Raw genomic sequence first — 27679 nt, forward strand, 5'->3', positions numbered from 1 at the left:
TGTCATTCATTCTTTATTGCCCCCCCCCCCCCATACACAGATACTTAAAAACGATGGATACAGTTTTTGCCCATGCATATTCGGACATGTTACTTTCAAAGATTCATAATTTTTTCAACGTCAAAGAATATACGTATATACTATAGATGCATCTAAGTGCGGTGAATGTGGAAGTATAAACGTAGTGTTTGCGGTAGTTTTGAGCTTACGTTAGCGTTATAGCCACATATCGCTACAGCAATGGAAACATTAGTTTTTAGTCCCGATTGACACTAGTTCGTACTACAATACTGAAGAGACAACAACAAAACGCGGTGGTTTTGAGTCTCGCGGGCTTCAATGCATTTACAGTATGTCGCAAGACACTGCTAATACCCGGTTGGTACTAGTTCGTACTACAATACTGAAGAGACAATAAAAAATCGCGGTGGTTTTGAGTCTCGCGAACTTCAATGCATTTACAGTATGTCGCAAGACACTGCTAATACCCGGTTGGTACTAGTTCGTACTACAATACTGAAGAGACAACAACAAAACGCGGTGGCTAAGTTTCGTAAACAAAAAATGTATTTCAAGCATGTCACAAGACACTGTTAAAACCCGGTTTGTACTAGTTCAGGCCTGTAGTCCCGAGCCCTTGCATGTTCTGTTGACACAATCGAGATGACGCCGCTTGGCCTTGTTGGCCCTGGGTGACGTTTGCTGGTTCCTCTCGTGTGGCGTATGGGTGTCGGCCTCACCCCTGTCAGTTGTACATTCAACTGGTCTTTTCGACGAACCACCTTGAAAAACAGAAAGATTACAGATTTACATTTTGAACTTGACGTTTCACACAAAATTGTCACAAAGTATAGATGATCTGACCAACGCAGTGTCGTGCAAAAGTAGCCTATATACGTCACATTTCCAAGCCGAGGCCCGACCGGGCAGCTTTCAGGAACTAAAAGTATGACATAAAAGACACCAAACTACGCAAAACGTAAATAGTCGTTGGTATTATCTGTGTAAGATTTACGTATAATGTTAGTTCACCTTTATCCATGAGGTAACCTTTATCCGTTGTTTTTAAAAGCGAGGTATTTAGGGATATTAAGTCGATGGACATTGGTATCAAATTTGCAATATTTCAATGTATAGGAATATAAGAAACATTGCAGTTTGACGTCGACTTGATATCCCTAAATAACCTGCTCCTAAAAGCAACGGATATAGGTTACCACACGGATAAAGGTGAACTAGCGTTATATTTCTATTCTTCGTTTCAACAAACAGCCCGGCCGGTCTAGTCTCCAAGCAGACCCTACGGTGCCTTATAGATATCATCAAAGCTGGTCAAGGAGTATAGTTTGACTCCCTTTGGCCGGCTATCTACCTTTGGCTGGCTATTTATACTCCTTAGCCAGCTTTGATACTACAGTATCTCGAAGGCACCGTAGGGTCTGCTTGGAGACTACGGCCGGGCCCAGGTTTGGAAATGTGACGTTAGCCCAAATCTCGCTGTGGAGAGGAGTCAGTTAAAGCCCCATGACAGCAGGGTTTGTGTTAAACAAACTAGTCGAACAGTACCTCGAATTTTCTGTGGGAAGTTGAAGTACCACGGAGCCCCTTCTGTAATGTCGTGCATTTTCTGTTGCTCCTCTGGCCATAGCTGACGGCGGCATGAGAGACGCCTAGCGGGTGTTGTTACACTTGCATCACCCACGTTCTGATTGGCGAGGACTTGCACTGTCTGTGGGTCGTCAAGGGTTAGCAAGATCCCGTCAAGTTGTAAGACATTCATTGTTGCACCGGATGCGTACTGTGCAACTATATCGTTTGAAGATGAACCTGTACAACACTTGTACCACTGCACATCCGGGGCAGTCGCGCAGACGAGAGAAGCGCACTTCTGTGATGGCGGGAAAGTCTGCTTGTTGAGCGTTTTGCTCTGACACGCATCGCCCAGTTGTTGGCTGTTTGTGGGGGTTTCTTGACACTGTGCCGCACTTTGGGTTGGTCTGTAAACTGGCAAACAACCATGTTGATGAACCCCTTCCTTAGCCTCTCCCAATGTGCCATTGTTAGCTGTCGTCAGCAGATCTAAATCTGACTTCTTTTCCGTTGTATTAGAGAGAAGTTCCTCCGCCCAACGTAACATGAAGTTTGTGTCGTTTTCGGTCAGGAATTTGAGCTCCTTTCCGTCGTCTGATAGTTGACCGGGAAGCCAGGGCGCTGAGGCAGCCTGTTGCTGCTCTTGTGTGAGGGAAGTTGGAGTCCTGAGTTCCCAACTCGGATCTGTTGGTGATGATATCGTTTGCCTTGGCTGCTGGATTTGGGAGTTACTCTCGCAGGGACTAACTTCAACCGAGGTCTTCTCTGTTTGAGGATAATTATTCCTATCACCCAAACGTTCAACAGTCACACCTGCACTCATGATTCAAAAATGAAAGAGGCTTTCGTATAAAAGACAGCACGTATTTGTCCAGTTGCTGAAATAACCTCTACCTTCAACGGGAATTGTTTTCTGTTGTTTTAGAGCGTTCGAAACAAAATAACGGACGTAACCTGGGATGACCTTTGTGACATATTGTTGTAGAACGTCGTAGTTACGTAAATACTGTTGCATTCGTGATAGAAGAGTCGATTGCTTAGCGACGTTACATCTAGCAACACAACCAAACGCTGTTGGGTCTTTGTGACTTTCTTTCCAAGGTCGCTAACGTCTTTAAGATGCAAAGTGAAAATTATCTCAATCTTGATCAAGTTTGGCTCACTGAAGAGCTACCCTTTCCCTGGTCATCATGACAGAGAGGACAGACGTTATGTACAGTATTTAACGTTACAGGTTCATAGTACCGGGGAAATTCCCCCAAGCGCTTTTCGACAAGTACAATGAACATTGAGAACACGGCTCAAGTTCTTGTCCTAAGGTTTGCAACCCCTTTCAGTAGCGTGCATGTCGGGTGAGTGACAGAGCCGGAATCGAACTCATGGCTTCTAGTTCCAGAGGCAGGGCCGCTAACCACTGAACTACGCATGCTGCTATCGCAAGGTCACCATCGCAAGTGTCGTAAAATGTTAACATTTATCAAGGAGTCTTTATAACCTCCTTGCATTTGTCATCAAAGCCTGTAGTATGCTTACTTTAAGAACTTTATGGTGTTACCTGCGGTTGTTTGTTTGTTTTGTAGGAATCTTCTGTTTATAAAAGAGTTCCCATATTTTAAACATCTTAAAGGGACATAATGTAAAAAATAAAGTCACTGTTTTCGGTCATTTCTCTACATTATGAGTTGAGTCTATCTTATTACACTGCACAGCAATATTTACAACGTATGGATACGACTTTGTTGAGCCATGAGGATGTCTTGAAATATGCGCACTTCCCTCTCTACATAGTCTGTTATGTCTGCTATCAGTGAACTTTACCTAGCTCGTCGAGGCATGAATGTGCAATAAAGGTCTTACATTCGTTGATTCATTGACAAAGTTTGTAGTCAAACCATCCGTGATGGATACAGTGTCATGTGGGCTGAAGCCGCTAGGTGGAGCTGTAGTCATGAAGTTTGTACAACACATTAGTCTAAGTTTGCTGATGATGATGAGAATAAACTCTTTAACCCAAAGTTTTTACGATGTATACATGCTGTGACAGCTCTTTTGTACAACAGATTTCAAGAGACTCGATGCTACATATTGCTAAATTTGTATATATCTTTAGATGTCAGAACCACTACTACTGGGCACGAATCACTACTACTGGATGTCGGGGAGCCCCTACGACCACTGAGGTTACGGGCCGTGAGTGAGTGAGTTTAGACGTCAGAACTCCCATAATGCAAAAATAGGCAAATATATTAAGGACTGACCTGCTATTAGAAAGAATACCGGAACTAATGATTAGCCTACTCCATTGCAATACATGTACTATATCAAAGAATTATGTTAGCCTTCATTGTTATGTTAACTGTTGACATACATTGTATCATGCACAATAAAGTTCTTCTTGATTCATGTTTGTGTGCTTGCATAACTAGTAGTTTGCCTATCCCTTACAGCAAAATCAGCAAAAGTTTTTGTTTTGTTGTGTCATTATGATCAGTGGAGCGTTGACATGAGAAGACGAACATTGAGTGATGTGCTTCTGTATTGTAAAAACTACTATTTTTTGTGATCTCTCAGTTTTTCATTGCCACGAACGGAATGACTAAGACTGGCTTTATGATGAACTTGCTGAGTGAAAGACCAAGAGACCACTTATAGACACTGAACTACATGTAGCACGTTGATGAGAGATATAGGTGACTATGCTAGGAAATGGGGGTGAACGTTGGTCTCAAAGGCTTATAAGGAGTATTTTGGATGGAAAATCTTGTCAGGGAGAGACTCAGTTCCATCGAGTTTTGCATTTGCTGTTGCTGTGGAAGGACTTTGACACGTCTTTGGACAGAACCAGCTGCCTTGTCAGCAGTTGATAACTAATATTTATCCATTGTCACCGTTCATACATAGCCCAGGCACGTTTTGCACGTCTGCAAGTACAAAGTTCAACGGATCGGTCCAAAAGTTGTACGGGGGTGGGTCGGGCCTTCTTCTTTCAATTTTCAGGTTAAAAGTATAGACGTAAATTGATTTCATAAAGCAAAAATTACTAAAAATCGTTGTTGATTTCATGATTTTCTACAAGTATGTATTTATTGGGCTTAACTGTGTATTGTGGAGGGATTAACATAACAGGTGATTATCACTTTTTCAAGATGTTAACCCGGAGACCAGACTGTAGGGTTTAATCAACTCACAATGGGAAGGACCCCTACTCTTTTTGATAAGTGTGTTGGGTTCTTTAAAGTGCAGGGGTGTACACGTGGCTTTCCACAAAAATGATGGGACCTCTCTTTAACGTCTACCCTGGGTACCAGACAGGATCGGGTAGCTAGCGAGTTTTGTTCGGGGACGCAAGGCAGTCAGCCCGCCGATCTCACATTAGCGTTATGGGGAGTTTAAGCCCGAAGGAGTTATCGCTACCCTTTTCCCCAAGAAAAGGTCAGCGGGACCTCCTCGGGCTCAAACTCCCCGGGGCGCTAATAGGAGATCAGCGGGCCTGACTGTCTTGGGACACCGAATAAACTGTCCTAGCTGCCCGATCCCGGCTGCCCCTAGAGTATTTCACGTCCTATTCGGGACGGTTCTGACTGGAACTACATATAGTAGTGAGGAAAGTCGTGTATAGTGCCTTTCCAAAGGGCACAAAGTCGGTGATCAGTGGACTTTAACCTGGGACCTCAGGGTTCAGGGCCAAACACCCTGCCATTTCGCCACATGATCATGACCTCACGCAGACGGAATAGGACCATTTTGTGCTAGCTACCCAAAGTTGTCCCTTTTAGTTTGAATACTGACCAAACCGGTTTGGTCATTGACCCTATGAGTTCGTGCCCCGTACAACTAGTTTGGGTAAACAACAGCAATTTTTGACAACGTCCAAAGACCACTTTCCAGTCGATTCACCAAACATGGCGGACACGGGACCCACCGACACTCCCCAGGGTAAGGAGGCGGCCCCTCATGCGTGTTGTCCCGAGGTGTACACCAAACCGCCTCCGCAGCCGACCGAGAAGAAACCGGGACAACTCAGCCAGGAACAAGTCAGGCAGTACTTCGACGAGGTGAGTTGGACTATGACTGAATGGATTGTTTACTCCACCAACTTTGCAGTCTAAATCAATTAGTTACAGTAGAATCCACAACATACTAGTACACGCATATTGCCGTATAGGGGGGTTCACACGTGCGTATATATGGCATAATATGCAAAGCCGAGAGAAAGAGAGATATTCAAATTCGCCTGAGCCTCGCTAGGCTGCACAGGTCGCGGGAAAGAATAATAGAAATTCAACAAATATAGTAAACATAGTGAGATAATATGTCAGAGGAGTTAGCTGGTCGCAAATCATACTCTTCTGACTTATTATGTGTCTATATATTTGTCCAATTTCTAGTCTTTTGTCAGCCATGTCTACCTTAATTGCCCCCAGGAGGTCAAGGTACTAGGTAAGTAGGTAGAGGCTAAAATTCCAAACGTACCTCATACGTACTTCAATATATATCATACATCGTGAAAACAACATTACATTTGTTCGGGCACAAGTATTCATCTAAAAACAACAGCTGTCCCAGAAAATGGGCTTCGACCTTTGGTGTTGGCAAAGGCCCAAATACATGCACAGATGGGCAAGAACTGGAAAGTGGCAACTAGAAATGTAGGGTAAAACTAACGATCAACATGTGCAATATAATGGCCATCCAAATGGTATTTGAGATAAGAATTTTTTAGGCCCGTCAGAAAACGACAAAACCTAGTGTTAGCATGCAGTCAACCTCTCCTTTCTGGTTTGCTTCCAAATCGAGAGGCAAAGTACAAAACATTCGACCCTGACCTCACCTCACATGACCTCACATGACCTCACCTCACCAGTCTCAAAGCCGCACCGGCAGTACGGGCAGCGATGCAATCAACAAATAAAATCGACCCATGAAACCTTAATTGTTGGAACGACGTGTATATTTCCGTGTGATAGAAGGTAGGCCATGTTGATTTGATAACATGAATGACATCCTCTGGGAACCCCGAAACTGATGCGAGCGTGCGAAGAAAAAATAAAGGTTTGGCAAGGGGAAAAAGTATGGTGTATACCGGACAGTAGATTCTTCATTTTTATTCTTTCAGATCTTCTTTTTCGATTTTGAGAAACGGCCAAAAATTGATGCGTACGTGGATGTAATCCATACAATCAAATCAACATGGCCTTACTATCCATTAAGTTAAGCCAGGTTCACACGTGCGTAACGTATATATTCAAGTTCCTTTTGAGGTCCATGTGGACAGGTCGCTGGAAAAATAAATTTAGTAGAAATTTGACAAATAGTTAGCTTGTCGAGGAGTATGGTTTGGGACCCAGCTAACTCGTCTGGCATGTTATCTGGCTATATCTGTCCAATTTCTATCATTTTCCGGCGACCTGTGGAGCCTTTTAGACTGCCGTACGGACTTTATACGTACTTGAATATATACGCACGTAGCAATCCATCTTTACCGTCTTATTACAGGGGTACGTGTTAGTGAAGGACTTCTTCAAGCCAGATGAACTGCAGCCCGTCAGAGATGCCGTTGAGGATTTGGTGGACGAACTGGCACAGCGCATGCACAAAGCCGGCAAAATAACAGGTGAGGCAATTCCTGGGTAACGGTAAAGCTAAGGGCACAACCCACCGTACGTGCAAATACGTGCTGTCTACGTGGGAAATCTTATGGGATCCGCAAGTAGTAAGGACCGCCTCCGTACGAACTCGTAGGAAATGTGGAGCACGCAGGTATTTTGGAGCACGCAGACACGCCGTAGAACTTTACGTGCAGGGAAAACTTTGTGTGTCACCGCCCGTACGTGCCAGTACGGGCGAATCGCCTGCCCTGTGCAGCCTGAACGTTTTCAGAAATACGTGGCGGACAAGGCCTCCGAAAAAAAACGTACGGACAAATTGCACGTACGGCGGGTTGTGTCCTTAGATTAACGGTAAGGCCTACGTCACATTTCCAATCTGGAGCCCGGCCGGGCTGTTTAAGGAAACGAAAAATAGAAATATATACGTAAAAACATACACAAATAATGCACACGACTATTTTTGTGTAGTTTGGTGCCTTTTATATCATACTTTTCGTTTCTGAAAGCTACCCGCCCGGGTCCCGGTTTGGAATTGTGACGAAGGCGTAAAGCATGTGTCTCAGAATGCGCCACATTGCGCTCAGCGCTCGCAAGGTGGCGCAATTTGTCGCTTGAACTTACTATTTTTTTCAATTAAAAAAAACGAATGCAATTTGTGAAATATACGCCTCACAATATTGAATGTTCATTTCTAATGGCGTATCGAATCATCCTTTTATTCGAAAGACCAAGCTTTGATATGTAGATTTGACTTGCTAGCAGAAGAGCTAACCTGTGTGCCAGGTTCGCAAACAGCATGGCAGCCTCTGAAAGAACTGCTGAGTTAGTACCAGCTCCCAGGATAAGCTAGCAATACCAACATGCAGAACTGTTAGGTTTTCCAATAGCCCAGTCCCATCATTGCTGCGCATTCTCAATTCCATGAAGTGATCTAGACGATATTAGATTTTAACCTATGAGATAATTTTAACGCCGATACATTATTTTAATGCTATACGTGTGAATGCTTTTAAAATTGTTTTGAATGTATGATGTTGTGTAACAATATGTGACGCACGAGATGGTGTATTGTAATATATCATTTGTTTTGTAAAGAGGGCACAATTCAGCCTTTGGCTGCCACGCCGTTCTGACAAATAAACCATTTGATTGATTGATTGATTGATTGATTGATTGATTGATGTAGATATGCCATAACCACTGGCTATTTCCGCTGCTACTAAGGCCTACGTCACATATCCAAACCGGGGCCCGGCCGGGCTGCTTTCGGGAAGGAAATGTATGATATAAAAGACACCCAAACTACAGAAGACGTCAAAAGAATGGTCGCGGGCATCATTTGTGTATACTTTTACGTATAGATTTCTATTTTTACAAAAAGCCCGGCCTTGCCCAGGGTAGGAAATGTGACTCAGACCTGAGTTGGACCACTATTTCTTTCCCCTTCAGACACACACCAGGATGCGGGGCTTTTCTCCCGCCTGACACTACTCAACAATGACTTCCCAGGAGCGGCCGTCGTCCTGCACAAGAAGGGAACACTCCCTCAGGTTCGTTCTTTTTCCACCAAATCTGTAGATATTACATTATGAATGGAAAACAGGAATCGCCGCTAAAAAAGATATTGTCATTAGATAACAGTTTGCACTCGACAGCATACAACATTCATCGCAAGGCCATGTTGATTTGATTATATGGATGACATCCTCTGGAAACTCCGAAACTGATGCAAGCGTGCGAAGACAAAGCTTGGCCAAAAAGTTGCCTTCATTATGAAATCTAAGTAGTCATAAAGGTTGAACAAATGTTTATACACACAGAGTAGGGTATACCAAATAATAGTCTTCGCTTTTGTTCTTTCACGTCTTTGACTTTTGAATTGACCTAAGTATTCTATTAATCAATATCCGTTTTCCGACATTTTCAAAAAATCTATGACATATATTAATACCCCCGTCACATTAGGCAAATCTAATCGATCGGAAGACTAGTCTACGAGCTCTAAAGGTCATTTTCGTGAGTAAGACGTCCGGCGTTCCCACGATCATCTTGCGATTTTTAGGGATCGCCGGCGATTTTCAGGGGTCATACGATGGTCGCTGTGCAGCGAAACATATTCTGCACAAAAGCGACAAGTCGCAGGAGATCTCTGAGTTAGCAGAGCTACCCATTCGCAGATCGTGCGTGCAAATTGTGCGTACCTTGCAAGGGTATTGGTCGACTTTCGATAGATAGTCGTGCGTCAATCCAGCACAGACCTAGTTATTAATCATCGAGCACAAATCGGATGGCGAACGCCCGTCAGTTGGGCAACGTTCGGACGACGTTCGCCAGATTTCCGTTTGTTAACAAATATTGAATGTCTGGGAATGTGAGGGTAATTCTGACATCGTGGCCCCTGTGGTAGTATGTAGGCTGGCTTTGAGACACAAAGGCAGCCTGCATACTGCCATACTTTTTTCTTTCGTCATTTCTAGTATGCCCGCGCATTAAATAACATTTATTGATATCTTGCCTTTCTGTGAGGAACGTTTTGTGTTACCTTGTCCGCGGGCAAGAGGTCATGGGAGGTTCATTATCATAGATTTATTCACAGACGATCGTACGAGCCTCGCTTATAATATGTGACAGGGACATTTTGGGGCGAAAAATACGCAAGACCGTCTTAAGATCTTAAAATCAGCCGACCTTCCTGCGATCGCGAAGTACGTCCGAAGATAGTATGTAATGTGACGGGGGTATTAGTGCTGCTTTGTACGACTTACAGTATGTCGAAAGCTTTCTTTGAAAACGACCGAAAATTGTTGAGCGCGTGGATGTCATTTATATGATCTAATCAACGCGGCCTAAGATTGGTTTACGATGATTAGTCGTGGATATCACTCTAATTGCATGTACATACTGTATACTACATACAAAGTTAAAAATAAAGGTCTTGCCATCCTCCATGGCATTCAATACTTCGATATGTGAATGGAATCACCCCTGGTATATGTTGTATATGTACGTCATTCATGTGACTGTATTTGACCAATCAGGCTTTTCGTGACCTTTGGTCCAATGAGCGTCTTCTGAACGTCATGGAACAGTTCATAGGGCCAGAGATAGCCGGACATCCGATCTGGAATCTTCGCACTAAGGTATCTATTCTCCTAAGTTACTTACTTACTTATCCTCTTCATCCCATGTGGGACATAAGGCTGTGATAAGTTTCCTCCACTGGGGTCTGTTCTGTGCTAGGGGCTGAGCAGCATCCCAGGGGATCCCAATGGCCGCTAGGTCTTTAGCCACAGTACGTCTCCATGTGGTTTTAGGACGTCCCCGTTTTCTCTTCCCCTCAGGGGCCCAATGTAGAGCAACTTTGGGAATACGGTCATCTGACATCCGCAGAACATGGCCCAACCATTTCAGTCTTCTGATGGCAATTTCAGTAGACAACTGTCTTGTGTTCGTTTTTCTATACAGTTATTTCCCTAAGTAGTGCAGACAAATGCATATTTCCTATGACTTTAATTGTAAAACATTTGATTGTAAAACATTTCTTTTGTATTAGCTTTTCACAATCACAAGCTAATGTCAAATTGGTTTAGTAGATCTAGATTATAACTCTTGTAGTAGCTTGACATACAAACATGTATCTTTTGTTGTGACCTGTACTTACCCCAGTGTGTACTATATAAATGTATATACAATAAAGGTCTACATTAATTCAGTCATTGACATCAATTCATAAATATGCAAATGATTCGAAATACATGAATTAAGGTACGTATACGTTTATGACCAACGGTGTAGCTGTGAACTTTTGAACATACAAACAGTCATAAACAGTCATTAAGAAATACCTTAAGTGTTGAAAACTTTTACAGACAGCTTTATAGAGTAGAATTTTTTTCTTTAGGTCTACAAGGAAAACGGTATGATATAATCTTAACGGAAATTATGGTCCATTAAAAACTAGGTATTCAAAGTCTTTAGCTATTGTACGGGAACATTAACATTTAACAGTAATGCTGTCTGACTATTGTTTCCACAGACACCTCGTAATGAAGAAGTGACAGTACCGTGGCATCAAGGTACGTTTGTTTGTTTGTTTGTTTGTTTGCTCTTTTGTTTTGCATGATGATGGATGATGTTTTGCATGCATGGCAAACAACCTCACTGTGTAGCATAGCAGGTTTGCAAATGCAAAAATCTGACTGTTTACAAATCACTCTAAGTATTCAGTGACTGACGAAAGACAGCGGATCGTATCTGAAACATCTGTTTACAAATCCATCAATGCGATTGAGTAACTGTTTTCTTGCATACTATCTGAATGTTTAACCTTCATCGGCATAAAATCTTGATACTGTCATTTGGGGATGATGGTATCTTGATATTTATTGCATATTGCAAATATGTTTGTATGATGAATCTCGAAATTCAGAATCCTCTTGGGTGCCGAGAGTGTCAAATCAATAATCTAGTGTATATTTTATACACTAACAAAAACCATGCCGATACAGATAACGCCTACTTGTCGGTTCACTCCATTGGGACCTTGCAGCCAACCGCGTGGATTCCCCTGCTGGACACTAACAAGGACAACGGCTGTATGCAGGTGGGTTCTAGCCCGGTACATTGACTGATATGCGGCGAGGATGATGATCATGATCCATCACATTCTAGCTCCAGTAGCGTGTACGTGTAGCGGCCCTGTATCTGGAGCAAGAAGCCTTGAGTTCGAATCCCGGCTGTATCGCTCACCCAACATGCACGCTACCGGAAAGGGTTGTAGTTTTTGCTCAATTTGCAGCTGCTTTGTGCAATTTAAAGCATAGTTGAAAACATTTTTTAAGCGACCGAAAATCGTTGCGCACGCGGATGTCATCAATATACAGTAGAAGCCGTTTAATTGCACTCCCCATTTGCCAGCACATTATGTGCAATTATCCGGACGGTGCAACAAAGCGAAGTTATTCAGCTGGACTGCATCACTATGGGACTTTGGGATTCCTAGCAATTAACAGACGTGTGCACTTCTCCGTTGTGCAATTAACTGGCTTCTACTCAAACCTAACGGAATCGGTCTAATCTGCACATGAGCGTTTGTTTACTTGCTTGATCGTATCCCTGTGTCGTAATTACACCTTTAGGTTGTTAAGGGCGGACATCGGAAGGGCATCACGGCCAGTCACGTGTGCTGCGTCGGCGGCACGTGGTACGTGGAACTCCCGGAGGACGAGATCCAGAACACCCTGGGTACGTGGATAACAAGGCTCTTCATTCATAAAAAAGACATGAAATTATATAGTCTACGTTTCTGTGACCGTCTGTCACCTTCCGTGGGGCAGTACTATCATATTCTGTTCTGTATGCATTGTATGTACAAGTTGCCAAACACTGTATCCTCTACAGTTGTCGTGCAATAAAGTTCTTCTTCTATACTGGTAATATTCCACACTGTAGCTAGGTGTCGCTGCTGACAATGCAGTTCCAAACGAGAAGTATTGTCACATATGCAATCCCAAAACGTTAATTATTGTGATATATACAAGAATAATCATAGGTATGTGTTAATGAATAGGTTTTTGTTTTCGTTGGCAGGGTGTGATCTCAAAAATGACATCGTGACTTGTGAGGTTCCCTATGGAGGTGTACTCTTCCTAAACAACGCCATTCCACACAGAAGGTTTGTACCTTTTCTCTCTACACAGCCGAATAAATCAAATCAAAACAAATCAAATTGACAGGCTGCTACCAGTTGAGCTACAGAGACATCCCTATGGCTAAATGTTACTCAACTCGAATTTTCAACCATTCAAAGTTGTAACTTATGTATGAAATAAACCAATATCATATGGTAATAATCGCAGTTGATCACTTCCAAGAAAATCATTAACTGATGACAATATCTGCATGTAGTCTGGAGAACAACACGGACAAGATCAGATGGAGTCTGGACCTCCGTTGGCAGCATCCCGACAAGCCTTGCGGCTTCGAGGGCATCAAAGACGTCATCCCCATGCGGTCAGCCAAGAACCCGGATCTGAAACCAGACTGGGAGAAATTTGAGTCCGTCGACCGAACAGGCAACCAACAAAGACAGATGGTTAGAGTCTTAGATCGAAATATACATGCATATCATAAAAAAAACGGAGTTGATTGGCAAGCTGTTTTTTTAATCATTATATTGATCTGAAATCCGTCGCACATCAATTTTTTGCCGTTTCCAACAAAAAAAGTTTTCAATCATACTTTAAATCACGAAAAATGCACAGCCACTGTGACGTCACGCTATGTAGATAGCACGTGTGACTCTGTGAGCAGTGGAGCATCAGTTGCAGAAGGTCTATGGCGCCCTCCGTCCCTGTAAAGGAATGGTTGTAAAGCTCTGGTGGAGATGTCTTCTTTGATTCCTCTAGCAATATTATATGGTTTTCTTCCAGTCATCACTGAACACAGACGGTGTGCGTTATAAACTTCCTGGCACTTTCGACCAATTGCTGACGTCACGTATCCACAAGATCACGTGTTGCTTAGATCACACGCAAGTTTACGTTCTGAAAAGTAATTGGCCATCAGTATTGATCCTAAAGAAGACGACAGTGGGCGTTGAAAATTTAGTCCGTAATACCTTTGTGTTGGTAGAAAATTTAGCATTGTGCTATGACTACTAGCAACACAGATGATCATCCAGCATAATTTTTTGGTCTATTGGAGCAACGTTCAGTTCAGTTGTCTAAAAATGAATTTTTTTTCTAGAACAACGAGGCCGGAGCGGAAGACGAGTTCGACACGACCATCCAGGGCCCGTGGATGCTGCGGTGGGAGATAGTGAACCATAACAAGCACACCAGGAGCATCCTCGGGGAAGACAGGAGCAAGAACCCCAACTGGACCAAAGCTTAATTGAAATTCACGTCATTAAAGATATAACGTTTATGCCAAAAAAGTATCAAAGCTCAAACTAGAGCTAGAGTCCCACGACCTCATACCTTCGCCAAATGATAGTAACCGTTTTGAGTGAAGCATGATAAGTGTTTCCATTAATTATGCAAATAATGTCCTTAGTTGCATAAATTGTCTCAGTTCAAATTGCTAAAAGCAATGATGTTAATATTATCAAAGAGAGCTAATGTAGCATTTCCTAATAAAGCATGTACAAAATGGTTTGTATAATTTATGCATGTTTATCGTTATAGGTAGCTTCGTAATTCCTTAGGTATGATATACCCATCATTTACCACGTTGTAACTATTCATTAATCATGAAAATAATGTCTTTATTTGCGTGTCCTATGATGGAATGCAGTGGATTTGTAAACTTTTTTTCTACCTAGCCTCATGATTGAGTTAACGTGTGAATGGGCGCTTCCGAGAGGTGAGAAGGTACCGAAAATGTAATCACTCCAAACAACACTATAGTAAACATGGTAAACGTTTGTCTGATGTACTTTGTACTGGTACTTTGCAACAAGGCTGTGAAGGTCAAAAGAGAAGAAGTCATGCTATTTTAATATTTAAATATGGTGTCATGGTACGAGCGTAAACAGTATAAATATCTGGATATCTTTAAGACCCCAATAGTGCCATGTTTTGTATTAACTATGCTTTTAGATATGTACGTTTGTCCGGGTCCGACAAAGACAAGGAACAATTTCTCTTCTTAGAATCAAAAGAAACAATAACTTATTTCAGTCTCTTCTTTTTCTTTACTGAAAGATAGTAGGCCAGAAAGCCCAAGTACGAGTATAATAGGAAATTGACGACCACTTGCCTTGTTGGGATATGACACTAGAATAATACAAAGATGTGGTGATTCAAAAATAAAAATTATGTAGTTGTAGTAGTAGTAGACTGGTCTATTAAAACGCAATACGCGTAACAGTCCTCCTGGCCGCCTGGTAGGCTGAATTGCAAGGACATTACAATCATGTTCCATTCTAAAGTTACTGTACAACAATATTAGCAAACTTTATGAGCGACGTTAAAACAATGGATCAATCATAAGAACATAACAATAGTTTCAAGTTAGAATACAATTTCGAAGTAATACGAATTTGTTATGTTCAAAGAATTCCGATATTCACCGGCGTAGACTTTATATAGATTTAAAAAAAAACTTCAACTAAACAAAATTGTAAAAACGAGTTCGTGAGTCACAATGAGGAGGTAATAATAGTAGTTTTAGTAATGTTAGTATGTTAGTAAAAATCATGATATTATAGATGATGTCGATCAAGACCAAACTGGATCTATTTTCAAGCTATGATAACATAAGACATGGACTTGGATTTTTTCCATGCCGCGTTACTTGCTATTGACAGGTGTGGGCATTAGAAGCCGCATTTCTTTTACATCCTTGAATAAAACTCACTACTGAATGAAAAATACAGTAACGTTGGCATAACGAATTTGCGTAGTAAACCGCTAACTGCGGTAAGTCGACTGCAGTGATATGACCTCCGCTGGTCGTCAATATAAAAAATAAAAGTGGCTTATAAAAGAGAACAAGAAGACAGAATTTTGCTCATTTTCACATATTTTTTTAATAGATTGTACCCTCATATTGTACACATTCAATTTTGTACATTCCTAGTGCATCCTACTATAAATTTTGAAACGTCAAAGTTTCCACTCTGGTGTCCTTTAATAATACCATAGCCGAAAAACTGTGTTCTGCCGTCCTGTCGGGCAAAATCTCCTTGCGATTCTTATCGGTACTGCATGATAGAATCCCCCGGTGAAAGGGTCATATATCATCATCGCAAGCTCGACGTGTAGTCTTGCAATTGTCAATGTGTTGTTTCCTCTCTTTAAATCGTAATGTGTGCTGTCCAGATATGAACATATGTCGTTCTGTGTTTCCTACGACTCTTCTGGAGGTACCTAAATCGTTGCAAACCGTGGTAAGTACAAATTTTAGCGACGCAAAATGTTTTTGTCGTCTGCTAACGCTTAGGTGGGGAGGGGGGCGTGATTACCCAACATTGCCTGTTCGGCGACACAATTACTTAAACTGCAGCCAATATTTTGACAGTAGAAAAGAAAAGCACACGGTACTACCATACTTATAACCCTTTCCATAATTAATTCTAGTTTTAAAATCAATGCTTGTGTCGAAAAACATTGGCCCGTTTGATATTTCGAACTCGGAGCCGAGCCGAACGTCTGCTTGGACTGGAGTTGGAGAGTAGATATTTCTAACACCTGTAACAAGTTACGTAGTGGCTAAAGCCTTACAACAGTTAAAGTTTAACCGTAACAAGATAGGTTGAGGTCATACATGCGTGGGAAAGACCCTGTGTAAACTGTGTCTTCTGGGAATGGTCAGTTGTGTTTGTCGTGATCACATGCTGTCATAAGTACACAGCTCTAAATCATCAGCCCAGTGTCACAGAAGTGCTGGCAGTGATTTCAATAGTTCGATCCGTCCAGTAAAGGTTTGGTATGTATCGTTACGTCATTGGGATTCTACTGTGTGTGACTCCAAACCGCTGCAATCATAATCATATGTTCTGATAGTACATAGGTTACTAAGAGTAGGTCAGAAAATGTCCAAACAAAATTTGTTAATCTGTGACCGGAGGGTAACCTCTGTTGACAGAGTATTGTAATCGGTAGATGCAAGGACGTTATATCAGTATATGTGATGAGTGTTCGCATCCGTATCTCTATGTACCGTTTGCCGCATTCGTATGTAGTTTGGCATGTCGTCTGTACTCCGTTGAGTGCTGATGCACATTGTTTTTTTTTGCGGTAGCTGTTGTTATTATCAATGTGATAATTTCAGAAATCACCCCTATATTCCGGACCTGGTATTGTGGAGCAGGCCATGTCTATCTCCAAGCAGATATGGGGGTTTATCTGTTGTCAAGTAATGTACAGAACAGCTGTCGCATGGTAGAGGAATCCCTAAACAGATGTTAGACTCTGGCTTCCTAGCACATTGCACTGGTCAGCGCCATAGAAGTCTTAAAATAAACAAATACATACTTTGTCCTGGTAAGCTCTAGTAATATTAGAGCTTTGTTTTCTTCCCTGTTTGTCATTATTGGTATGTCTGGGACTGTCCATATCATAGGCATGATATATATTGTTGCAACTAAAGCGGTGGAAACCATAAATACGTCACAGAGTATGTTACCTAAGGTCACTTGTTGGTTCATTTTTTCAGGTTTGGGAGCCGACCAGCCTTCATGCAGGTGCACGTTAAGATGGGGCTGGTGGCCCTGTTAGCGGGGTCCGTCATCATCACCTACCTCTGCAGTTTCGCATCGAAATCTCTCACACGGTTCTTCTACACGCCTCCTGCCCAACAAAAAGAAATATCCCGGGCGCCCAAGGTCCGACATATCGTCCTGGACGAGTCCGTCGTTCGCGGGAAAAGAGTGTTTTTTATCGGAGACGTTCATGGTTGCTACGACGAAATGATGCAGCTGCTCCACAAAGCGGATGCTCTCAGTGATGACACAGTGGTGATATTCGTAGGAGACATGGTGAACAAGGGACCGAAAAGTCGGGAAGTTATCGATTTTCTGCGTCATTCGAAGGTGTACGCCGTCAAAGGTAACCACGAAGACCACGTTCTGAGAGAGTACGACAACAGCCAAAACCCCGGATACAAGCTCTCTCAGAAATACACGTGGGTCGGGAAGCTAACTTTGGAGGAGGCGCAATATCTACGAGACCTGCCCTACACAATTTCTCTACCGACTTACAACATAATTGCGGTCCACGCAGGACTAGTGCCGGGGAGACCCTTAGAAGAACAGAGTGATTATGAAATGATGACTATGAGAAATTTAGTGAAGACTGCAGACGGTTTTGAAGCCAGGAAAAGACCAACGGAAGGAAAGCCGTGGGCCGCGGAATGGACAGGGCCGCAGCACGTCGTATTCGGGCACGATGCTGTGAGAAGACTTCAGCTCTACGATCACGCCACCGGTCTGGATACTGGATGTCTCTACGGTGGAAACCTGACAGGATTGTTACTAGGAAAGGAAAAGAAAAGGGAGATTGTGAGCGTGAAGTCTCGCCAGTCATATGTCAATACAGCTAAAGTATAATCTTAATTGTACATGTCTTATCCAATATCAGAAAAAGTTATAAGAGTATGAAAACTACATCTAAGATAAATACAAAGATGATATGATGTAGAACTACCTGTACTTGATCCAGTGGTAATAATCTAAGTGATAATTAAAAGAGATGATTTGAAGAGATATTGAATATGTATCCATACAGGAAAGAAGTGTACATGTACATGAATGTCTTTATATAACTGATAGTCTTTCATTCTGCTGCTGTTGTAAAGTAATCAGGGCCAGGAAGAATATTTTAAGACAAGTGGTGCCAGCTAAGAAAGAGTTCATAAGAATATATACTGTACCTACGAGGGGTGATCAATAAGTCCTCCGTCTCACCCAGAAATAATAAGCACAACTCAGATTTCGAAGCATAGATGTCAAGTATAAAGCCTTATATGAATGGTGTACCAAAATTCAAATTAGTGTGATCTGATTACTTTGTAGGCGACACCCAGGAAAAAAAACGTGGACAATTGAGCTGCGACCTGAGGTGTGCGGGTCAACTTGCGCTGCTGGAAGTCAGACACCCACTTTCTGCTTGAAATAGGAAGAGAACCATTATCAAACATTTTGACAATGTCTTTTGTTATTAAATGACAAAGAATTTACGGCATGGGGAACTCAACCCACACGTCTGATCACAATTCACCATCATTTTTCATGCCACTTACATGTACCTTCTAATTTTCGAAAAACAAATCCCTGTAAAGTTATGACTGCAATGATTTGAAATTTGGACGATATTGATAAAAGGCTTCATACTATGAAATTGTACTTCAAAGAGTTGTGTTTATTATTTCTGGGTGTGCCCAATGACTTATTGACCACCCTTTGTATACAGAGATTAGACTGATTGTATGTCTGTCTAAAATGAAAGCATTGTGAGGTGCTATACATGTAAATTGCCTAAACCTTATAATTACCTAGTAATTTTTGCTCCATGTTTAAGTTATTTTTTGCTGCATGTTTAAGTTTAAGTTAAAGTGCCCTTTTCACAAGTAATGACGAAGTTGTAATTCTTCCAGCACAAAATGGTGCATTGGGCAGTGCCCGTCTCCATTGCTATAGCCCCGGGCCACACAGCTTTGTGCAATCACTACAGTCCGCTAATAGTGTTGTCTGGTGTGTGTTAAACTACCATACTCTTTCCCAAACACGTACTATCCAAGCAGAAGTTCAGCACCGGCTATGTTTTAAGGCGTTTTTGTTTGGCTTACCGTTTTGGATCGATTTCATTAAGAAACAGTTGGAGGCGAACCTCTGCTTGGAGAGTATCATGTACCATCTTTAAAGTCTTTGGTACGACTGATGGCCAGGGATTTAAAGGTGCGCTCCCACCGCACTTGTGTCAAGCTTACGTCACTGCGGGGCTCATCCACTGCGTCATTGTTTTGTTATTTTCTCCGATATTTTATAATTTAGATATAGCGTAATACATAAAAGTATGACATTAAAAGACGGAATACGGGGACAGGCCCGTGTTGTATTCTATATATACTACATGTACTGTAATGTGTTGTTTGTATGGCCACAAATTATAAATGACCTGTGACAGTGCTATCAAGAATGATTTTATTTCAGAAGAATAAAATTAATATAAATTGAAGAGTCCAGTGCAAAATGATGCTTTGTATGGTTTTAATAACATGTCTTAAGTCAAGTAAAGATTGCATTGTTAGTGATTTTATTCTAATCTGTAATGTCTATTAATTTGTAATATCTACTGGTTACTATACTACTATTACTACATGTCCTACATTTTTGAACTACAGTATAATAGACAGGACCATCAGATTTGGCTATACTGACTTGATTGTATGGATGACATCTACACGTGTATGCATTTGTTCTGTGTCCAACACACACTCACTCACTTCAGTATCCGGTTTAGCGTCCGTTCTTCCCTGTCTTGCAGAGGTTGGACGTGTCGCCAAGACGTTTTGATTTAATTGCTGCCCTCCATCCATCTCTGTCAAGGGGGTTGGCTTTTTGCAATTTCTTAAGATCCTCATTTACACTGTCAACCCATCTCCTCTTGGGGCGCCCACGCGGGTTGTCATGGGACATTCTCTGCACGTGGCAATACCAACGGAGTCTGTTGTACCGCAAAATGTCATGGATGATGTGTAAACCTAACTTACACATAAGCTGCTCAGATTGCACTCTTTCTGCTAGCCTTCTGGAGCATATCCACCTGGTCATGGCATTGTCACACCTAACCAGCCTCCTCACGTCTTCGGCTGACAATGCCCAGGTTTCTGATGCATATAACATAGCACTTCTAACACATGAGCTATAGACGTGTCCACGGTTTCAAAAGGGAATGTTGCTGTTCGTAAGTATGGGTAAGAGCTCATGGAAGCTCTTCCAGGCTGACCTAATCCTGGCTGTTACGGCATCTGCACAGCCACCAGACTGGCCGATGGTATCACCCAAGTAACAGAAGGTGGGGACTACCTTAAAAGTGTCACCGGAGACCAGGGTTCTAGCCAGCGTCCGTTTTTCCGTCAATTGACGGAAATTTGCTGCATGTGATGGAAAAATTTTAAAACCAATCCATCAACCTTGACGGACAAAAATCTGATAAAAGCTCCTTGGTGGAAGCCTAAGGCGGCTTGGGGACGCCGTCCACGGCCGAAAAAGCCACACACTGTTTGTTTTGCTATTGTTATGATTGTTGACAATGTGTGTCGGTGCCCTTTCGCATACGATAATCTCATTAAAACCAGTTTTTCAAGGTCTCAGTTCCGTCTCTCTAACTCCTGGAATAGTGTTTTCGCGACAATGGGAATTGGCTGACGGAAAAAAATTTCGAGCTGGCTAGAGCCCTGACGGAGACAGTGGCTTCCTGTAAAGGTGGATCTGAGGGGGGTGCTTGGTTGCTACAACTGCGACAAAGTTGAGGTCTTCTTTCAGTTTACCCTTGATCTTAGTACATCTCTTACATGTATGTATCCAGTGTTTGCATTGGGTACAGAATATAGAGTTATCTCCCACACCCTTGTGGCATACACCACAAGGGAACTTCCCTGTTTCCTTGGCTGGTCTAGAGTCATTGTGTTTACAGTGGACTACCATGGTTTTACCGGTGTTCACACGCAAGCCGTGTGAGCTTAAATTGTTCTTCCAGGGGGAGAACCTTTGCGACAACAGTGTGAGAGTTTCAGCAACTAACCCCAGGTCGTCTGCATACAGCAATTCCCAGGGGCAGCCTACTCTAAAACAAAAGTTTGGAACCACACCACACTGGAAATCACAAAAGAAGCTGCAATATAAGCTGTATATTTGAAAAAAAAATGGATACAAATGAGTAAAGTCTTGAAAGAATGATTCATTGTTTGGTATACTGTAAATGCAGAAACTTTCAAATGCCAGTAAGATACTACAGTGAATGGTGCTACCGTGAACCAAGAACGTTATATCAGTCCTTGCGTGAACTTAAAACCACAGCAAAAAGTCATTTTCCCCGCTACCGCAAAATTAAATCCCCGCAAACTTAAATGCATTTACAGTACTCTGTTTAGTCATTCCTTCAAGAACCTTCCTGAACGTTTAGACTTCACGATAAAGGCAACTTCTTTATTCCTCACTTTTCTTTGCGCACTTCCACAGGATTCATCCATACAACCAAATCAGAATGACCTTACAGAGAAATAACTGAATGCATATCTAAAACAAATCAAACTAAATGGTAGGATAAGAAGCTACAATTAGGCTAGCCTTTTTCTTGCCATCGCAGCACAATTGTCAAACAAGTACAAAATACAACAGTACAACAGTTGTCATTCCTCCAACGAAATATAATTTCTGTTCACGGCGTACATGTACTGGTGTTAAATATGTTTGAACCCTTAGGCTACACCAATTTTGTTTGTTGTTTCTCTCGGATTATTTTTTCAGAAAAAAATTGGGTCGGTCGGTCGAAAATTTTTTGTGTGCAAAAAGTCGGGGGTAGGAGAGATCAAGGGGCTTACTCAAGTTACATTTAATTTAGGGGATCCCTGCTAGCAAAGTCCAAAGTTTGAAAAATTATAAATGTACCGTCAAAAATAGGCACGTACAGCTCCTGGAATTTGAGGCTGTGAAAATTTGTCAACACGAGGTGTGACCATCAATTTGAAAAGTGTTTTTTTTCAAATCGAAAAAAAATACAGTTGGGAAATCCGAGAAACAACAAATAAAATTGGTGTGGCCTTAGCTTGAAACTTAATGTTATACAGCTTCAAATGGAAGTAACACACGTGTAGTTCTCCCTATGTTATTGAGTACTGTAATACGGTTAGTGCTATGAGATCTGTCATCTCTGTCAGCACACCAGCATGGAGAAAGCCTTGTACCCAAAGTTGGTGAAGATGTCCACCTTGGAACTGCTGCCTGCTGCAGATAGAACCTGCAGAAAAGAAGGGGGCAAATAGGATGGAATCAACTCAAAGTCTAGACACATTGGAAAGCAAACTTTTGAAACAAAGGAAGTTGCAATATGGGCAAATATATGCTGTTTAGTAGAAAAAAATTGGGAAATGGATACAAAAGAGTGAAGTCCTTGTCATACAAGAGACACAAGGACAAAAATAAAGAATTCATTCTCTGGCCAATGCATCAGAGATGAGTTTAATGAGAGATCAAAGTTCACTATGTTTACACCAGGTTTGTACTTCATACATAAGATCACAATGACAACACCATAAACAAAATGTACTGAACAGTACATGCTGCATATCTGGACAAATTCATTTAATCCACATATGTGCACATTGGGATGGACCTCTTTTCGATAGTATGCTGGGTTCTTTAATCATTACATCCTTGAGGTGTGGCTCTCCTGAATCACTGGACTTCCATCTAATGTCATATTTGAGGGACATCCCTAACTGAGACTAAGAACTCATATACACATGAATTAAGTGAGGACATTGGTGTAATGTCAGAGCACTATATCCAGACCTGTCAAGGATTAAAAATTGGTATCTCCAGGTTTTGAGTCAACAAACATAACCACAAGGCCACTATGCCCCCTTTTACGGACAATAAACAATGCATAATAATCAGGACTGGTGCTGGTTAAGTAAATATTTTCCAACATGGTCTGGGGACTACAGTAGCTGGACTATCCATTTATCCATGGTAACAGTAAACAGTGACAAGGATTTACTGCTGACCTCAATGATGTAGATAACTATGATTACCCCATTTTACATTCCACTGTGCCCTCCTCGTTAATGATTACAGTTTGGAGTAGCAAGGACGGTCAAAACTGGGCTTTTAAATGGGGGGAGTCATAATTTTTACTATAGTCTTAATCTATGTTCAAAGCATATTACTACCAGGGCTAACTCTAGTTTTTAATTTTTTCGTCGCACTCATTGTTTGGGAGTTCATGTTGTTATTTTTTTGTTGTCAAATCCGTCAGTTTTGGGACTATGAAAATGAAACCTCAATAATTTCAAAATAGATTGACCAGATGATTTAATATTTGTAGGTATGATATATGTATCAAAAGATAATTAATGTTTATGTAGGTTGAATTCTGGAAACCTGAGCCAGAATTCTAGAGCCTGAGCCAGAATTCTGCAGACCTTTCTTCAGGAGACATCTAATTGCAACCTTACAATTCATTATCCTTTGAAATATCATACCTACAATATCAATTCATCTGGTCAATCTATTTGAAATCATGAAGATTTTTCGGAATTAATGTGTTCGTCCGGAAATATACTGTCACCTGTTACATACATTCCTGCACAGAACTGCACAATTGAGTAATTGGCATTGTGCGTGGCGTAACTGGTAGAGCGTTCGGCTCGGAATCTAGAGGTTCTGAGTTCGATACTCGCTATGCCCCCGACATTGTGCCCTTGAGAGAGACACTTTACACGACCTTCCTCACTTCACCCAGGTGAAAAAATGGGTACCTAACTTCGGTCGGGGAGGTAAAAGACTACCTTATCTCATATAACGTCCTTGGTCTGTACCATGTACATTTGTTACAAAAACTTGAGTGCAGTGCCACATTGTCTTCGTTAGTCCAAAAGTACATAGAAAGAAAAACAACTGCACAATTAAGCAGAGACACAATGCACACTGACCTTATAGCTGGCAGAGTTGGTGTTGATGGCCAGACTGTAGAGACAGGGAGGTGTACAGGGGACCTGAGATCTCAGCTCACCATTGATACTCCAGTGGTTCACACAGGGGGAGGACCCTGCAGACATGATCTGGTGACAAAATACAATATATCATGATTTTAAGTATTTCCCTTATACATGTACTAGTCACTTCATAGTACATAGGCATGATAGCAGAATTTGGAACAGAGCCAAACAAGTCAGGGATCAGACTACCAGTATACACGTGTACAAGCTGTTGTTTTAACTTACTGATAGTTACAACAATAATTGTTCAAAAACAATTTAAGGTTTGAAGGCTTTTAATATACACAAATGTACTGTAGGAAAAATATTGTTGCTGCCATGATGCATTCAAATGACATTAGCCTTTCTATTAATGTTATACATTTGTTTATTTATTGTAAATAAAATGTGTTGGATGACGCCAGAATTATTGGAAAAAACAAACAAGAGACAGATATACTACATACAACCAACAGTAATAACACTGGGGCTCCAAGCAGATGTTCCGGTGTTACGTTCTCGATTTTGTGACAGAAACTGGTTGGATTGCTATTCTACATCTGCAATCCAAAGTGTTAGTGTAGACATACATGTACATTGTGTGAGCTCAGACATTGGCAGCCATTGGAATATGGTTCATGAGTTACTTTAGAAGATTGAGCTTAACTTAGGATGCAGATACTAGGACTAGACTAATACAAGACCTGGCAATCTTAATATCCTAAGACTTGGGTAGAAAATGGAATGGCTTTGGCCATCTGGGCTTTTCACAGCCACAACAGCATTACAGTTTCGTGTCATGGCTGTCAGGGAATCCCAGCATCCAACCCAACATCTGCTTGGAGATTTGGGTTCCTAAACCCTGACATGATGAAAGGAGGGTCTGCATGGGGGGTTCCGACAACGATTTACGAGGAATTCAGAAGAGCCTCCTACGTATTACGCTAAATGAAGGAAGGCAATTACGCTAAATTTGGTCGCCTCGCTACGAATTACGAAGATAAGATGGTTTTCCCTACGAATTACGGGAAATAAAATAGGCTGCCTGCGCCTTACGGAAAAGAGCATGCAGACCCTCTGAAAGGACACCCACAGATAATTGCCCATCACTGATAAATTGCCCAGCCCCAAGGTATTGTATGTCTATTTCTCAGTACTGTCCAATTAACAATGGGGGTCAACAGATGCTCTACATGTTAGTATTGGGCTATCATAATAAAGACTTATCCCAACTTCCCCACATTGACAGACGAACAGAAAGCCAATTTTCTCTTGAAATCGCAGAACCCACAAATTTTAGAAAAGGTGGGGCTTTTCGTCTCCCTCTGCTTCCAAAAAAGAAGTCAAAGCCAACCTGTTTAGAAATAGCCAACACTAGTATTACAGTAGAATATTGTTCATTGTCACTTGTACATTGTATATCTACTATGTTTACACCATGTACTAACTGAATTAGTGTATATTGTGCTGTATATTGTATGTAGCACAGACTGTCATTCTCTGCAATTACAAAGAGGAGAGAAGAGACTCGGGAGCTACACATGTACATTACGGCTGGATACCAGGCTACTGTCAAGCCATAGCTGAAACTGTACGGCTGATATCAACTAGGATTTTACTATGGTCAATACTAATGGAAGAGGGCCATACATGTACACTGTATATCAACTAAAAGTGACAGTCACAATCATTAACTATTGCAAAGAAAAGGTTAGAAAAAACAGACCTGGTCTTCATGAAACATCACCACGTTCTGACAAGAGTTGGGGGTGGGGAAGGCCACCACTGGGGTCATCGACCTCAGGTGCCATAGGGACAGGGATGGTCCTCCTCCACATACCTACAGAATGGTGACAAATTTGCAAGATGTAAAAATAATGCAAATTATGAAATGAAGACAAGTTAGTGGACGAAGATTTCAATATGAAATCGCTATCATGTACATTGATACTGGCTGGGAAATTAAGGTTAATCTAAGGTAATAGTAGTTTCATAGCGTTTTAGAGGTAAGTTGGGCCAAAGGGTTATTATCCACTGTGTCTAGGGAATAGTACTGTAAATGCATTTAATTTCGCAGTAGCGGTCAAAAGGACTTTTTGCGGTGGTTTTAAGTTCGCGGTAGCACCATGCAATGTAGTCTCTAACTGCCATGGAAAAATGTTCGTGGTGGTTTTAAGTTTGCAGTGAAGCGGCCACCGCGAGAAACGCGACCATTAAACCACCGCAAATGTTTCTGCATTTACAGTATTGGAAGGCATCCCATCCCTCTCTCTCCACTGCCTTTTACTTCCCCAACCAAAGTCAGGTTCCCATATTTACATCTGGGTGGAGTGAGGAAAGCCCTAGTAAGGGCACAAGATAGGTAGCATGACAGGGTTTGAACCCAGGACCTCTGGGTCTGAGCCAAACACCCTGCCAAGAGACCAGCACTGAGAGAACACGTCTAGCAAAATAATAGACATTAAACAAGGACAAGAACAACCCTACATGTAACTATTAGCCAACATAATGCCACAACATAGAAATTGACATACATGTACATTACCTACATTGCACTGTAAATGCATTTAAGTTTGCAGAGATTTAATTTTGCGGTAGTGAAAATTGACTTTTCGCGGTGGTTTTAGGTTCGCCCATGCACTGTAGTCTCTTACTGCCATGAAAAAATGTGCGCTGTGGTTCTAAATTTGCGGTGAAGCGGCCGCAGTGAAAACCGCGAAAATTAAACCACCGCAAAAGTTTCTGCATTTACAGTATATTGTAATAAGGTAATTACACAATGGCAGTTTGGCACACGCCCCCACATTCTCAATTTAAACCATGTCTGAAAAATGCTAATAAGCATCAAAAGGACCAGGATGTTTGACCTATAAAGGACCCAGATGACCTGAATGGGAGGTTGGAACTGGGACCCTGCCCTCCTATAGCAGATGGTGACCTCAGCAACAGTGTTGGTGGCCTGGAAAGCGAGGTCGATGACCTGATTTTGTGGAATATGACATCATATAAAGAAGTGACCCGATGCCAGAGGATAGGTCAGGGAAGGGAGACAGTGTGTTGACACGGGAAGTTTGTTTATGGCAATCTGTTGCAATGGACAAGGGAGCCCTTACCAATCAAACAAGAGAAAAAAGAGCTGCTGGGGAGGTTACTAAATGGACAGTCACCACTACAGAAATGTAGATGTTTTAACTTCAAGTTATATATCATTTTTAATTAAATACAACAAATGTACCACGCTGTGGTAACTTAGCATTACAATGTCAGTTCTTCAA

At 41.7% G+C, this 27679-nt stretch overlaps 4 protein-coding genes across 4 annotated transcripts in view; 2 read left to right on the top strand and 2 right to left on the bottom strand.

Moving 5' to 3' along the window:
- Positions 1-36: 36 nt before the first annotated feature.
- Positions 37-2514, bottom strand: LOC118426342. The gene is made up of 2 exons (XM_035835655.1): positions 1567-2514; positions 37-782 (listed from the first exon to the last, which is right to left on the bottom strand). The coding sequence occupies exons 1-2, from the start codon at positions 2411-2413 to the stop codon at positions 616-618; spliced, it is 1014 nt and encodes a 337-aa protein (XP_035691548.1). The 5' UTR covers positions 2414-2514; the 3' UTR covers positions 37-615.
- A 2584-nt stretch (positions 2515-5098) lies between these two features.
- On the top strand, positions 5099-14875 carry LOC118426710 (phytanoyl-CoA dioxygenase domain-containing protein 1 homolog). The gene is made up of 10 exons (XM_035836244.1): positions 5099-5645; positions 7087-7204; positions 8649-8749; positions 10238-10339; positions 11236-11275; positions 11708-11802; positions 12338-12443; positions 12789-12873; positions 13107-13293; positions 13947-14875. The coding sequence occupies exons 1-10, from the start codon at positions 5493-5495 to the stop codon at positions 14091-14093; spliced, it is 1134 nt and encodes a 377-aa protein (XP_035692137.1). The 5' UTR covers positions 5099-5492; the 3' UTR covers positions 14094-14875.
- A 1030-nt stretch (positions 14876-15905) lies between these two features.
- On the top strand, positions 15906-19960 carry LOC118426419 (bis(5'-nucleosyl)-tetraphosphatase PrpE [asymmetrical]-like). The gene is made up of 2 exons (XM_035835792.1): positions 15906-16092; positions 17361-19960. Exon 2 carries the CDS (start codon positions 17383-17385, stop codon positions 18250-18252), a length of 870 nt encoding a protein of 289 aa, XP_035691685.1. The 5' UTR covers positions 15906-16092; positions 17361-17382; the 3' UTR covers positions 18253-19960.
- A 1871-nt stretch (positions 19961-21831) lies between these two features.
- LOC118425952 (THO complex subunit 6 homolog) overlaps positions 21832-27679 on the bottom strand; it is a 48658-nt gene continuing 42810 nt past the window's right edge. Inside the window, exons 12-14 of the mRNA XM_035835122.1 lie at positions 26131-26244; positions 24360-24488; positions 21832-22663 (exon numbers count right to left, since the gene is read on the bottom strand). Of these exons, the coding sequence (XP_035691015.1) occupies positions 22580-22663; positions 24360-24488; positions 26131-26244 (327 nt within the window). The 3' untranslated portion in view covers positions 21832-22579. The remainder of the gene's footprint in view (positions 22664-24359; positions 24489-26130; positions 26245-27679) is intronic.

The sequence above is a fragment of the Branchiostoma floridae genome, chromosome 11 (assembly GCF_000003815.2).
Source record: "Branchiostoma floridae strain S238N-H82 chromosome 11, Bfl_VNyyK, whole genome shotgun sequence".
Classification (NCBI taxonomy): Eukaryota; Metazoa; Chordata; class Leptocardii; order Amphioxiformes; family Branchiostomatidae; genus Branchiostoma; species Branchiostoma floridae.

What these genes read in the sequence shown, in the direction of transcription:
- LOC118426342 (XM_035835655.1), bottom strand. Translation starts at nt 2,413, where the DNA reads ATGAGTGCAGGTGTGACTGTTGAACGTTTGGGTGATAGGAATAATTAT. An exon ending in CTTCCCACAGAAAATTCGAG is followed by an intron (nt 783 to 1,566) that starts GTACTGTTCGAC and finishes CTGTTTTTCAAG; the next exon opens with GTGGTTCGTCGAAAAGACCA.
- LOC118426710 (XM_035836244.1), top strand. Translation starts at nt 5,493, where the DNA reads ATGGCGGACACGGGACCCACCGACACTCCCCAGGGTAAGGAGGCGGCC. An exon ending in CAAAGCCGGCAAAATAACAG is followed by an intron (nt 7,205 to 8,648) that starts GTGAGGCAATTC and finishes TTTCCCCTTCAG; the next exon opens with ACACACACCAGGATGCGGGG. An exon ending in GCAACCAACAAAGACAGATG is followed by an intron (nt 13,294 to 13,946) that starts GTTAGAGTCTTA and finishes TTTTTTTTCTAG; the next exon opens with AACAACGAGGCCGGAGCGGA.
- LOC118426419 (XM_035835792.1), top strand. Translation starts at nt 17,383, where the DNA reads ATGCAGGTGCACGTTAAGATGGGGCTGGTGGCCCTGTTAGCGGGGTCC.